Consider the following 15723-nt stretch of genomic DNA (forward strand, 5'->3'; position numbering starts at 1 on the left):
ATGGCAGGCTGTACACAGTTTTAGCAGTTTGACATACTTGTATCGATAGTTTGCACTCAACGCAGGGAAACATCCCACATCATCATCATCCATTCATCTATGTTGTTGTTGTTGTTGCACACAAAACATCTACGTTGTTATTGTGTTAGTTAAAAGCAAAGTGTAGTCTGAGCGGCTACTTGTGTAATTAGGTAATTATGCCAATAAAATATTCTGAACAGCAATGATTATCGAATAGAGAGCAAAAATATTTCACTGGACGTTGCAATTCTTAGATTCTTGGCAGATTTCTATTTTCCATACTGGTAGTACGAGCAAATATGGGGGGTGTCTTTGCAAGGATTGTTCAGTTACAAAGCTTGAGGTGTAACCGAAATTCGTACAGTCCAAATATATTACGCTCTGCAAAAAAAGTGCACAACAATTCTAGAAACATGTACCTAATTAAGTAAATGTATTTCTTTAATTAATTTTGGTATACTTTGATGAAGTACTTGAGTACGCCGCTCATAGCCCCAGTTGCTTCATGGCGCTCACACGGAGTAAAAAAAAAAAAAAATTCCCTGTCGGAATAACTAGAATAGCATATAAGCTGGACCGTGATCGCGTCCGCACGGACTTCGAGTTGAATCCGTGATGCACCCTTTTGACCTCTCGGCGAACCTCATTTGTAGAAATAAATGCACACCGACAAACACTTTCCATCGTTAGAGAGCTTTTTATTCTTAGTATTGCCATACGCCAACATCAAACATTGTAGAGAGCGAGAATGTCACGTTATGGGCTTGTAATAAATAATTCGTCTACAGCACTTATGGAGATGATAAGAGAGGGGACAGGAGGCCCCCTCACTTTCTTAAAACAATGTTTCAGTCACAGTGACGCTTTGTGATAGCCATGTCCTGACAGCATCAGGACTAACATATCCATTCTTTCCTGTTACTATGAAATACAGCCTGAGTATTATTGTATAATTCAGGCTGAATGCGAACACCACAGCACTATAGACTGTGGTGTTTAAGCAATCTGTAACTGCCTGCGCATCTTTTGTCCTGACGAAGACAGTGCCACTGTCGAAACGTCGACCCCCCCTTTTTTTTTCATTTAAGAAACATGACTACAAACCTTGCAAACTGAGATATACGGAATTGTGAAGCGATGAATGTGAATTGAAGGTGCTGTCCTCTATCTACGCCTTGTCCTTGCGCCTCAGTACCACTATCTCAGTGTTCAGTACATATTAACTTGTCGTACGTAGCACCCACTCCCTGTGACTGGCTACACTGTTCCAGAGTGTGGCTCCATCCATGCCGCAGAGAGTGCCAGCAACAAAGCTGTCTGCGGTCATGCTGGTGGCTCCGTAGACAACCCACTGGCCGGCTTCAGTCTGGCATACCAAGGGACCTCCGCTGTCTCCCTACAAAGCGGAAGTAAAATCGTTGCAAGTTATATAAGATCATAATCTCAAATCATTTTAGAGAGTTAGGCCGAGAAATGGACGAATTCTTTACTTGCAGTAGCGTTGCAGGAGCATAGTTTGTGGACTTCTATGAGTCATGCTTTCCGGCAGTAATTCAAAACAGTTACACCGACAAAATTCACTAAAAACCTGGAAGAGCTCTCTCTTTTGAATAGTGCGCGAGGGTTTTGGGGCGTAAAATATGCTTTGGTGACTTTCGTGATGTTAATTCCATTAATGTGTTGCGGACTTTGACTGGTAAGTTGAGGCACTGGTGGACAGTTCCGAAGCAGCTGAAGAACGGATAGATGTTGACAGTTGTCGCTTGGTTGGAGTTGGAGTTAGGAAAGAAATATATGGAGATAGCTTGGTGATCGAACGTGCTTTTTGAGAGCATTGGGAGAACGTAGATGGAAGAGTTGTAGGCGTCGGAGGTTGCCCTGAAAATTTTCCCTGCTTCCAGCACGACAAATGATCGGAAAGACGTAGTTCTACATAAAAAAAAAAAAAAGACTAGCAACGTAATTATGATGCTGCACGCAAAAACAAAGTGCTTGAAACTACACATCAATGATAATACTTTCCGCTGCGCTGCGTATCTGACTATACGATTTGCGAACTTTGGCAACAGTCTGGCATTACTACTGCGACAGCAACACTAACTTCTTCTAATACTCAACAGATGGCGACTCCTCAGTTAATATCAATGCAATAACATGTGAAAGTGCGACTGCAACTGAAATGTGACTCATACGTGGGAGCAGCCGTATTACTGTTAGAAATCGGACTGCTCTCCACAAGTCTGGACTAATGGAAGCGTATGGGTTATCTTACATGACAAGGTCCGGAGATCGTGTCCAAACTTCTTGCGCAGACGGAGTTATCTCCGTGGATGCCTAACCTTGCGATGCGCGCCCTGTCACCGCTTCGGCAGTAGTTGACGTCTTCAACGTTAAGCCTGGTCTGTTTCAGACGGAAAGCGTTGCCGCTGCCTGGAAACGCATCCACCAGATTACAACGATGTCATGAATGATCCGACTCTGACGCTGCTCTCTTATTACGCATAACTACTATAGGAAACGACTCTCACCTCGAGTCTGTCCCCATCCAGTGGAGTAACAAGTGGCATTCACTGGAGGAGGTTTGTCGTCTTCAGGCAGACATGCTGGACGTACGGCCTCCGTGAAGTTGAATGGAACGGAAACCTTGACCAGGGCAATATCGTAGTTCATATCACGTCCGCCTCTGAAATTCTGCACAGAGAAGGAAGAAGAGAGAAAAAAAGTTAGCCCTGTTGTGACTGACAAATACAGGGTGTAATCTAGCAGCGGTTACACATTTTAATCGCGTCGTAAAAATAGAAGCTGGCGTTTCTTACGCTTCAGTCTTTATAGACTGATAGTTATTTGCTTTGAGTTTTATCGATATTTTTTTTCGTATGCTATCAATTTAGTACAAAAAATAATCAAAGCAAATTCGCACCACATGCATTTCGTATGGGGCCATATCGCAGAAAACTGCCGTTTTTTTTTTCCTCTGCCAGCTTCACGTTGACATATCTACGTTTAGGTGGCGCTGCCTCGAAACCCTGCAACTGGTGTGGAGTAACGCGTTACAAAGTAGCGCGTTACCGGTAACGCGTTACATTCGAGTAGTGCAATATGGTAACGCATTACATTTGGGAGAAAAGTAATGAGTAACGTAACGTCATTACATTTTTACTTACTAAGGCGTAACGGCGTTATGCGTTACTGCGTGTTCGGGAACATTGCTTCAGCGTCTAAGCTTGAGCGAGGACCGTACCTGCAGAATCCTGGAAAATCCGCGATTTTTTCTATTCATCTTCAACAATGACAAGAGGGTCACGTCGGCACCCACGAAGAACGCAAAAGAATGATCATTGACCTACCCTGGTTGAGATGTCACCTTTGTTTACCACCTCTATTTTTTCACTCTCTCTGGTGTTTTTCGGACGAATGGGGCAAAAGCGACAGAAAAATAGCCTCTCCCCTCTGAACAAGTAACAAAGTACCAAGTAATTGGCTGGTTGGATTTGTACTGTGTGAGATATAAGGTCACCGTCTCTACCAACCTTGACAAGGAGCACTCACTGGTCATTAGACGTCCTCTCAGCCAAACGGGCGAAGCTCACAGATCAAATTTGAACATCAATTACTTCTGGCGTTGCAATAAATCCACATGTAAGTTGTGCGCATGCGTGCCTCTTGTTTGTGCTCAACATTGCTTGTATTGATTTGCGGAATGCACTTATGTGACTCAACCACAAATGGTACATATTATGAAGACAACTGGTAAAGTAATGCAAAAGTAACGGCGTTAGCATCGCGCTACCTACTACCGCAACAGTAACGAATAACGTAACGCGTTACTTTTTGAAAAAGTAATGAGTAACGGTAGTGTACTACAAAATAACAGTAACTTCCCCACCTATGATCTGGTTCATGTGGATGTTGTTTGTTCCATAAGATTTGGTTTTGCTGCTTTTGCAGGCAGCGCCACTAAGACGTGGTGCTGTGTACCTGAAGCAGACAGAGGAAAAAAAATGTCTGTTTTCGAGCGGTATAGACCACAGGAAATGCATGGAGTGAGGATCTGTTTTGCTTCTAACTCTTTTTCTACAAAGTGGTAGCGTATGAGAAAAATATCGACAAATCTGCAGGCAAATGAGTGTAAGTCTGCAAAGTTCGAAGCGCCACACACGTTCTCTTGTATATCTACGACTCGATCGATATGTGTGACCTTTGCTAAATGCACCCTGTTGTTATAATGACGGATGGCAAGCGATCAAATTTATGTGACGTCAGCACTATTTCCCTCCCTCTCACAAAATTGTATCAATCAACTACAAACTTGACGGCCAATAACTTGTTACTCTCATTTAAAAAATGGGACATCGAGAAAATCCAAACAAGAGAAGATGATATGATGATATGACAAGATATGATCCCGGTCATTTTCAGTGTGACGGGGACATGCCTGTGAATATTTACAAATTTTGTGATATGCGCATGCATAACGTGTCAAATAGTTTTCTGTATAAAAGTGGTAGAAACTTTGCTGGTACATCAATCTACTATTCCTACCTTACAGTACATGTCGTACATGCATTCAGAGGTGCACGCCCGACTCACTTTATACGTGACAATGACTTTCGGAGTCCTGATCTGTAGTTCCTCATTAGGGTTCAGCATATCGTGAAGGCCAGCCTTAACAATGACGTCATCAGCACTTTGGAAGCTGTAAAAGAGAGGAAAGGAGGGCACATATGACCCCCATCGTCCTATTTATACTGGAATTCCCCTCTGCCGTTCAGGTGGCGGGATCAAATAAAGCAATGCAACAAAAAGTAAAGAAAAACAAAAAACACACACTAAATATTGTAATGTTTACAGGAGCAAAAGAGAGGTTAGTTTCTTCAAAGCGCGAGCGTCGTTGTCGATTTCTCTCTCACAAGAACAACAACAAGAAGAACAAAAACACATCCGGCTTTCCGAGCGTTGCAGGCTGCTTATATTGGAGGATGTTCTGAGCTAAGTTTTTTTTTTCTTAGATAATTATTGCTGTCACAGCATGAATAGTTACTTCAAAACACTGCACACTCCCTGTGCATTCGGGGTATCCTGACACGAACCGAACAACAAACACCGCACTGTTTAAAGATTGTTCGTAACTTGTTCTGTTGACAGAGTGCTTCTTTTGCGTAAGGCTTTTAACCATACCACACGTAGATAAATAAATCTGTCTGAAGTCGAAAATTTGCGAATGAACTCTCGAAAATCGCAGTCAGCTTTCCAACGTCACCTAGATAAGGAGGACCTGACCGCTTACAGGATGTGACGTAGTCATTAAGAGTCTGCCAATCACGACTGTGCTTTTGGCGGCCGTAGCTATGGGGACGAGCTGCCACAAGCCGCATGGGTAGCCATTAGTAGCTGCCTGTTTTTGGAATCGTCCGCGGCGATTGGCTGAAGCACACGACATCCCGACTACCACCATCATATGTACGAAGCCGAAGTGCGAAGCGGTAGGGTCAGCTCTATACTCATTGCCGAAACGATCTCATTACCTCGTGTGTCGAGTTGCGACCACGACATAATCGGCAACCCCTATGAGGAGCCCATTCGCACGATCCGCTAGGGGCGCTGCTCATCGGCACGCGTGACCTACATCACGATTGGACAATGGTAATTTGAATTTTGAACGTGCAGAAGCGGACATACGACTACCGTAGCAGACGACAGCAACAGCTCCTATCGGCTCCCACGAAAAGGCGTAGAGTGATGATGGCAATCAACTTCAGAAAGAAGCGTCCTTCGTGGGACATCCACCGCTCGTACAACAATACTAAGGTAAGGTAAAGTACGCTTGAGGAAGCCATAACCGTGCCGACTAGTAGCGCCACCGCTAGCATCCAAATATCGCGAAGGCCAGCCTTACCAATGACGTCATCAGCACATTCCAAGCTGTAAAAGACAGGAAAGGTGGGCACATGTGGCCCCCATTGTCCTACTTGCACTGGAATTCCGCTCCGCCGTTCAGGAGACGGGTCAAATAAAACAATGTAAGAAAAAGTAACAAAAAGACAAGGTGCGGCGCTGTGAAGGGGTCCATATGACGTAGTCGCTATAATCTAGTATGTCGTGGTTGCGATTTACCTTGCGAAGCAATGTGCGGCGCTAATTATCCACTCGCTCGAGATTATGGTGCCTCCGCAGAAATGGTCCAATGGCTCGGATGCCTTCCTCTGCATGCTCACTTGCCAAGGCCAACTGTGTGGAACAGCTTCCTGGCCGCCGACGACACGGTCATTCGACGTTGCGTCTGGCTGGATGGCGGGCCTTCCGCAACGGGCTCCCTGCAAATTTGGCCTCCGGGCTGCAAAGCCGAAAAATAAACTCCGTGAGACAGAGTATGCTAACTGTGTCCTCCCAATCTGCCGAGTGCCAACTCGGCGAATCCATTGATAGCCGGGAGACAGCCGTAGGCCCCTGACCTCCAAAAGTGCTGGGTCGACTGGCCGAATGACCGACATGTCCCCTCCGAATTCGCCGAATTTGCCTTACCACCGCGACTTAGTGGCCAAGGCCTTCTACATCGAAATTTGGAAGTGACCCGACTGCGGTGTAGGGGTTTTGTCCCTCGGTACTCCTCAGATGTTGGTAAGGTCGCCTATGAAGGTGGCCCAGGGTGTCCTCAGGGCGCACTCAGGGTGTCCTCACAGCATGGCCGGTGTGAGAAATTACAGACCACGGGGATTGCTACGGATTACGTAGGAGTACTGCCTGGGTCCGCTCCTCACGTTTTCTGGTGTTGGCAACCGTGAGCATTGGGTATACTCTATAAGAGTAAATTACAGAGCCCCCAAGGATTCCACGACATCTGACGTGAGTGGCGGACCCATATATGGCTGTTCTATAATTTTTCATGAATTACCGAAACAAGTCTGTAAGCTGAAAATTCTTGGCATGATATTTTATGCTTTTTTAAAAAGAAGTTTTGGTGTCTGCAGTGCCGACTTTATATTGTTTGCGGAACAGAGCTAATATGGCACCTTAACTTGGCTATCACTGTACACGTATGAACTGAGAGGGAAAGAAAAAAACATGCTCACGGCAGCCTATTTCGTCCGATGCATCTTGACAGTCGTAGATACCATCACAGCGCTTGGAAGCAGAAATGCACTCTCGGTTACGGCACTGGAGGCTTCCTCTGCCGCAGACAGCTGCGGTAAAGAAAATTACTTGTAGTAACCATACAGGAACTTTCATCAAGGCTCTATATACTTTTATTTCAAGAACAAATTCGCCATATGTCCGGATGATTCAAGAACATAAGACACAAGGGCGCAGTAACCTTAACACGAGCAATCGCAAGTTTAGAAGTTATTCCTGAGTCGGTGAAAAACTCCATAGCTTGGGCAATAAAGATTGCGTGGACACCCATTCTATCATTTCCTGTTTTTAATTCAAGACAGAAAGTCGTTACCGGACACAAGTGTTTGAACCGTGAATGAAAACAGTCCCAATGCTTTCGACGTCCCAGCCGCTCCGAACTTCGCTTCACAGAATTCGACTCATTGGCCAACGCATTTCTGTTCAAGATAGCCGTTCAACCTTCGTCGTTGTGTTCAACATGTGGTGTGCGTGAAGATTCGGTATATATTCTTCTCGAACGCACAAATCTAATCACTAACGAGCTACCTAATCCAGCTCCCCCCCCCCCCCCACCCACCCACACACACACACTCCCCTCCCAAAAGCCCACATTCCAGCGAACAAGAGGCACATAATCCTCGACTAAAAGAAATGGAGCAGCAGACCTAGGGTTGTCACCTTTCGTAGTGAAAAATACACGCTGACGGAGAGGAAGTGGAATAGAGTGAAAGGAGGAAATGTTTACGGGAAAGGGAAAGTGGGTGAGGTGAAGAGAGTATACAGAGAGAGAGAAAGAAAAGAACCAGCGTACTCGCTCAAGACAACAGTGATAATAATAATGAATAACTAAGAAAACGGCTGGTGACTACAGAGTTGTGTCTGTGCTCCAGATTTGTTCAAGCTGTAGTGGAATGTTGAAAGGAAAACCCCGTAAAAGCCCCTACGAACGGTGTGGAGCCACAAATGCCGGCAAAAGGCTGCCGGTACCCGGTATCACCTTCCTACCGCGCGGCAACCGGCAGAGCGAGCAAATAACCGGCCGTGCTGGTATAATACCGGCCTGGTGGCAACCCTAAGCAGACCTCATATTCTCCATATTCGGGCGCCACAAAGCTCCGAAACGCAGCTACTTCTACTCTACTCTACTCTCCTCTCCGCTGCACGTTTGCAACTTGAGAGATCGCTTCTTGATAAATGGTCTTGATAGCCCACCCTTGGACGTCGTGAAAGTGATGGGCGAATGGCCTGCGATTCATCGTCAGGGCGCACAGCACTTACACATGTCACCTTCGTTAAGAGCATAGCAGGGCCCCCGTCATTTTAGGCGTCTTGTTTTTTTTCTCCTCTACTAGATCTGGAGTAGCTTGTCCCGCCGTGAACGGGCTCACATGTCTATATTCTTTCTTCTACCATCATCATCATCACAATTATAATCGAAATTGCTGGCTGCTACAACGGTCTCTACAAACAGTGATGAAACTTCCCGTGTCATCGTCATCATCATGTATTTAGTGTTTCTTTTCGGGCAACTATCTCCAGGCATAGAAATATTACGAAGAGTACTTTAGAGAGTGAATGAAGGCTGGAGTAAGAGCTGAAGGAGGGGGAGAGTAACAGCGTGCTCTGTAAGAAAGAAAGGACTAAATGGAAAATGACAGTGGATCTGATCATTACTTAATAATGGTTGTCCATCTAATCCCCAAAAGGCCTAACATTACTTCTGCTTTCCTAAAGCAAGAAGAAGGCTTTCGTATCAAACTAGAGATACGCGTGAGCATATGAGAAACGACTGGGCGATTGCACCAATTGCCTCTCATCTAGGATGTCACAGCTGTTAGAGTTCGTAATTCATCGACTACGACTCAATGTCCCGTTAGGAGCAGCATTCCTGCATAATATACGTGTCGTTCGTTCGCCTAATTGTTCAACATGCGGAACCCTAGAGGACACCGATCACGTTCCAGTCCCCTGTCTACGCTTCGACTCCAGTCGATAAACATTGAAGAACGCCCTCGATAAACTAGACCGTCCACCCTTCAGCGTCGACAAGTTACTGAGGACTTTGTCCGAGCATAGACAACACGCGCGGTGTACCAATTCCCCTAATGTTACTGTAGGGAACGACATTATTTTGGCCCAATTATCGCGGGCCGGCAGGCCGAGAGAAGCTATTGTATTGCATCTCCCATAGACTTCCATGTATCGAAAATTTGACAAGCTTTTCGCCAAAAGTCAGTGGGATCCCTAGATAAATTAGAGGGGAGCATGCCTCTCCGAGTTTCCTGTAGAAATTTAGCGAGGTTTACGAGAACCCTGCGAACAAAAATTCCCCATAGACTTTCTTAAAAAGTCAGTCCACCTTAAGACGAGCTCACTGTTGGACACCCATACTGCTAACTGATCAGTGCTAACACGCACAAGGCGTCATGCAGCTGCTGGTCACACAGGCGCGACCTACGCCTAATATATATATATTTTTTTGTTTAATTTCTTTTTTGTCCTTCTATGGCCATCCATAACGCAGCACCGGACGCGGTGGCTCCGTATCGTGCTCGCCCACTGATCCCAAGGTTGCGGGTTGCAACACCGCCGAGGACGCTACTAGGGGCAGGGTGGACAGAATGAGTACACAGACCGACCATTTAGGCGTTGCCCATAACCACAGCTGTCTCGCAGTGTAAAGCCACAAACTAGTATTATGATTATATTTCCCTGGTTAAGCCTTAGCACGTCGGGCACATGGGGACCGCACCTCCAATAACTGTCTCCTACCACTCTCAGCCTCATCGTGTCGGTTACCGACACAGCGACTCCGTCATAACGGTATTCGGCAGTTTCAAGAGGACGCTGTCCGACTGAACGACCATCTCCGGTCTATCGACCCGTCGATGGATTTCGTTGCAACACACCACTGCTCGCGTCAAGAAGCGTCCATTCTACACCGACTACGCCTTAATGCCGCCAGGACACCTCTACTTCTCTGTAAAATGGGTCTTCTCCAGTCGCACAAATGCCCCACTTGCGCTGTTGAAGCTGATGTTCCACACCTTCTCCTCGACTGTCACAGATTCGACACCCCTCAAGCCACGCTGAGACGACGCCTACTCGAGCTGCGGTGCACGGACTTTTCTCTGGCCATTCTGGTCGGCCCAGTACGAGATCACACACAGCGGTCTGTGACCAAAGCAGTTCTGACTTTCTTGAGAGATTCAGGTCTTATGAACAGCCTGTGAACTCAGTCGTGCAATCTCATTCTTCTGTGCCCCACTCACACCCTCAACGCGTTAACTTCATGCTTTCCTTTTAAAGTCATCTTCTGTGATCCATCTCATCATTCTTTCACATTTTTTTTGTCATCTTTGTCTTTAATCTACCTCATCCTTCTTTCATCATTTATTAGTTTATCCTTTATTTCCTAATTCGTTTTCTTTTTATTTATTTCTTATTTCTTAATTTTCTTTATTTATTTATTTCTGGAATAGCAAGTCGACGTCTCGTTTGGCTGACCTTTCCCCCGCTTTTTTTTTTCTTTTCGTCTAATAAATATATCCCCCCTCCCGGTTTAATTCTCCTTCAGGGTGTCATGTAACAGGCAGGTAAACTTACTTCGTGAATTCGTCGGCGTGACACGGATCCTGAATCCCCGTCCAGAACGTAGCTTGTTGCTCACGAAACCGAACTTGAGACTGCTCGTGAGAGACACGTAGGACTTTGGTCGTACCGTGGAACAGTAGGAGCCCACCTGGTACAGGTTTCTGCCTTGTACCTCTTGGATGACCAGTCGGTCGGCGTGGCACTGAAAGCTCGATTCCAAATCCATGTCTTCGAAATCGACGCGAACCTTCTGCGAATGTAGCGCACAACGAGCGAGCATGAAATGAAAATATATATGCAATATACATATATCAACATTGACAAAGGAGCAACATTGGTGAACGCGACACTAAAACTGCGACACGAATGTTGAACCCGAATGAACCTCTTTCCGATTGTTATCGTTGCGTAACGTGTAAGAAATTTCATGTATAACATCCTGGCGTTACACTTCGGGGTGGAGATAAATTAATTCATGTACTTAATCTAGCCTTATTCGTTAAGTTAATTAGTTCATCTTCATAAGTATTAAGATGAATTAGTTATAGACAAGTCCAATTAAGTTTAAAGTCACCGAAGTAAATTCTACGCCCAAAATCTGGCGGACCTCTGTGACTGAGAGGGGGAGAGGTATAATTATTGGGACAAAAACAAAGGGGGTGGGGGCGTAAGGGTCAGCCACACCAAGCTGTTTCGTTTTGTGATAAGTGAGTCCTCGCTAACCAATGTTATAGTATTAGATTCATTTATTCTTATTATTATCATTTGTCGAGACTTTACGTCCCCATCTTTTGCTTTCCCTTATCACCACCACCACCATCATCATCGTTATTATTAATGTTTATTACCCACTCGTATATTAAATTTACCGCTTTTGTCCTAAACGGCGTGTCGGAAAAACTTAATATGGGATACGACACAAACTACGCCATTTTGATAACGTTCTGGGAACTGCGAACACGGGTACACCCGCCAGGGTACTGCGAACGTTGAGCTCATCGTCGAGCTCAACTTACACATTTCAGTTCCATGCGTTGTGTTGCACACGCTAAGTAAAAAAAGAAAAAGAATGAAAGAAACTGATTTTAGTTTTTGTGGAGGAGCAGATGTCTTGTCGCAACCACCAGCATATTTTCGGAACTAAGCGCAAGGAAGTTTTTCTCTTTTCTTTTATCTCCGTGTTAGCGCCGCGAAGCAACTGTGGTTATGAGCGCCGTAGAGAGACGTGGGCAGATGGAGAGAGCACAGCAGGAAGGAGTGGGAGAACAGAGAGCGCGCGGAGGTTTATACAAAGTTTAAGGAGGAACGTTCGGGGTCGGAGGACTCAAATTGGGGGTAAGTGCTGGTTGCTGGAGTAGTTGCTGGAGTAATTGCTGGTAGGTGTTGTTCCTTGTTAGTGCCGCTAAGCAACTGTGGCTATGAGAAGGGGAATAAGTGCAATCTAAGGGACCGGGTCGTGTAATTGTTCCCCGATTTGTTCCGTTTCTCTCTCCCTCCGAGTGTACTATTAGCGTACTTTTGAGTAACCTGGTGAAGATAACTGATTCACGAATACGTCATGAATAGCAATTTAACTGCCATTGTGATCTGGTTAACAGTTTCATTGGATTGTACGCTATTACCTTTGCCTACGCAAGGAATAGCATGGTGGTTCTTTGTGTTTTGCGCAAGCGCAAGACCACCAACGCTATCCCTTGCGTACGCAAAGGCGACGTCGTACGTTCTACTATTGTCACTATTTTTGTGAAGTTTTAGGTGAACGGAGAAGCTTCACGATAACGCTACCAAGCACATGATAAGGCAGTCGCATGATCACTTTCGGGTGGCGGACATCACTTTGCCGATATCAGATTGACAGACAGCGATACGGAGTCGCCAATCGGAGCGCGCTTACGATTTCCTAAAGCTCCCCATTAGGGAGTTTTAGGAAGCCGTGAGCACCACCCTATTCCTTTTCCGTGTCGCTATCAGCCAATCAACTATTGCTACGCTGATAGCTGATTGGCTCATACCGTTACGGAAAAGGAATCGAAGGGCGCTCACGGTTTCCTAAAGCTCCCTGGCATCTCCAGACAATCTGCCTTTTTCCGGTAGCTTAACCAGCAGATAAGCATTTGCTTGAAATACTCACGGCTTATGCGGGAACCTATTATCTCACGTGTGTACATATATATCATAAATCGTTTCAGAGAGTCAAATACATAATAATGATAATAGGTAGTTGTAGTGAATCGTTTTCACTCAAACGGTTCGCAAGCGGTTTTGCCCCTGTCCAGTCAGGAGATTCTATTCTGAGTCAGTCCCTCTTCTCATTGGCTTTCCGCGAAACCGTTCGCGTACAGTTTCACTGAAAACGATTCACTAAAACTAGCGAATGTGATATCAGGTTGAGCCACTGAAGGAACCAACGAAACGGGCACTGAAGTGCGAACTTTATCCTCGCGGAATGAAATAACGAAGTGTTACCTTGACACCAACCCAAATGAACGGGACCTATTCGCTGCGTCTTTCGTGATTGATATGCGGGCGTAGCCTCAATTTGCACTTTCCTTCTTCTCTCATGCAGAGCAACCACCCATTGGCTTCCTCGAACGAGCTGCCGCTGTGATTGGGCAAATCGTTTGAGGAGACTAATGGGAGATCGCTCCGCATTGCCGCGCATCTTATGAGAAGGAGAGGAGACGGAAAGCGCAAACTGGCGGTTTCGCCAGCGTATAAATTATGAGAAACGAAGCGGATACCTTCCCTTCCTTTTGCGTTGAGGATAAATGTTTGCACTTTAGTTCGCCTCTAAGGGGTGCTAGGGGTGCTATCTTTGGTACCTGTGTCGGGAAAGGCGCCGTGACCGTTATGGCACAGACGTGGGAGTTAGGGTAGTTCTCTGCCCGGTCATAACCCGGTGTCACAACCACGACCTCTCGGTGGAGCGTCACGTAGTGGTTGACTCCGCCTCTGCAGACGACTGTGGTAGCACTGGTGTAGCCTGTTGCGAGAGAGTCACGGTGCACGTCATTGAGTTATGTTTTGATATCTCAACTGCATGTACGTACGTGTGTACGTTATGTATATGTACATTAATAGATTCCGATCAACAGCACTTAACTTTAAAAAATGCGGAAGAAACAATATTCCTAATGACAGTAACAGCGTTCGACCTTTCAGACATGCAGCTAAAAACTGAAAAGTAGAAATTCAGTAAAAAAGTGTCGCGTATGCGGAGAGCAGCAAACTAAAAACACTCTAAGGATAAAAAAAAAGGAAGCTAGAGAATAATATCAGCTTCTAGTCCCTTACATTGCAATTACTCCCAATTTTAGTCCAATGACCGAGAAATATTTACTCCGGAGTATTGCAAATGGTCCCTAGCTTCGCACAAACTTACGTGCATCAACCCGTGAAAGGGATTAATGGTTGTGGCTACAAGAGTGGCTACAAAGTGGCTACAAAAGCTTCCCACAAACGTACGTGCATTTACTCCCGAAAGGGATTAATGGTTGTGGCTACAAAAGGACTAAATATTACTCCTGTTTTCTTAGCGTGTGCTCCCACTTGAAACGTAGAAAAAAATTAATAAGAAGGGAACGTTTACGATTGATTCCTCTTGAGTATACGTAGCTCGACTATGAAGTACGTATATCTTCAGTGCTCGGCATATAACAGAAACAGCAATTACATTATGAATGATGATGTCACGCGGTCTCCCCTTAGGCTGCATGAACCTACCCAGTGTATGGCATCTGACAACCAAATAATGCATCTTAAGGAGGTTGAGCCATTTCATTTCACCATCACCATTTCGTTTTGTATTTTCTTCCCTCAAAAGTGGTTGTGTTCACACATAAGGAGACCAAAATACGATATGGGCAACTATGACTATCGTATACGACATTCAGAAAAGACGCATAATAATCGAAGCAACTTTACGTACATCCAACCATCCCACATGCAAGACATTGCTTACCTAGAGCCACGAGTACAAACAGGACTGCCCGTATCATATTTGCCGCTATAGCCAAGTCAGCCGGTGATAATAAATGGTCTCTCCACTCACAGTGATTATATACCCGGTACTGTACCGGTATCATTATGAATTAGGCAATGGTGATAGGGCTGTTTCAACAGCTGTGTCACGCACTGATTGGAGCATTTGTTTCACATCTTATTTGAAGAGGTAATAGCCATTGTCTTAACAGAGGCATGGTTCAGAACGAGTGCCAGCATTCTCGATTTGTTAACAAATACTGCCTTTCATGGCGCGGCACTTGTCTCTTCCCTTCTTATCAAAGATGCGGGAAGTCATATCTGTCTGTGGAAGTCGTATCGTTGCGTGTGAAGTGCGCGGACGCGTTCACTTGTGTTTCTTATCTCGAAATCGTAAATATACACAAGCATACAGGATCCACGTGAGATGTTGCATGGTTGCAAGCGATACAAGGCAGCGTAGAATGTCTGATGAAAGAAGACTTAATAACGTGTGCCTATCCATATATGGTCATTGACGCATTTGGTGCAGTTATCTGGCGGGACGTGCCGCCAGTCTAGGCAGGCAGACCGCTCGAAATCTGTGTCATGTCACATCCGTGATGTCACATCCGACAAATTAGCATTTTCTTTCGGACTAGAGAGCGTTAAACTTGATCGCAGCGTTCGATCTCAGGGGACATTGAAAAAGGCGCTTTAACGCGCGCGAAAGTTATACCGAGTACATGCTTGCTCTAAGCCCCACGAAGACTTGTGCCCGTTACTCGAAAAAAGTAATTGATTACCGTTACCGTTACTTGCACGGAAAAAGTAATTGATTACCGTTACAAACTACAGGACTTCAAATGTAATTGAGTAACGAGTAGAAAAGTAACGCGTTACTCCGGTCGTTACTCTGCATTCACGCAAATTATACCCGTCTTTGTGTGCCTCAGCAAAAAAAAAAAAAAGGAAAGTTCAACAGTGGAACAGCTGAAATAACCCAAAAATATGTACGTCTACTGTAGTTATCGC

At 45.3% G+C, this 15723-nt stretch overlaps 1 protein-coding gene across 1 annotated transcript; it reads right to left on the bottom strand.

Moving 5' to 3' along the window:
- Positions 1-704: 704 nt before the first annotated feature.
- Positions 705-14766, bottom strand: LOC135391065 (chymotrypsinogen A-like). The gene is made up of 9 exons (XM_064621156.1): positions 14690-14766; positions 13551-13711; positions 10741-10978; positions 7092-7202; positions 6136-6355; positions 4612-4717; positions 2550-2712; positions 2294-2451; positions 705-1417 (listed from the first exon to the last, which is right to left on the bottom strand). Exons 1-9 carry the CDS (start codon positions 14724-14726, stop codon positions 1241-1243), a joined length of 1371 nt encoding a protein of 456 aa, XP_064477226.1. The 5' UTR covers positions 14727-14766; the 3' UTR covers positions 705-1240.
- Between the last annotated feature and the right edge of the window lie 957 nt (positions 14767-15723).

Source organism: Ornithodoros turicata, chromosome 4, assembly GCF_037126465.1.
Source record: "Ornithodoros turicata isolate Travis chromosome 4, ASM3712646v1, whole genome shotgun sequence".
NCBI lineage: Eukaryota > Metazoa > Arthropoda > Arachnida > Ixodida > Argasidae > Ornithodoros > Ornithodoros turicata.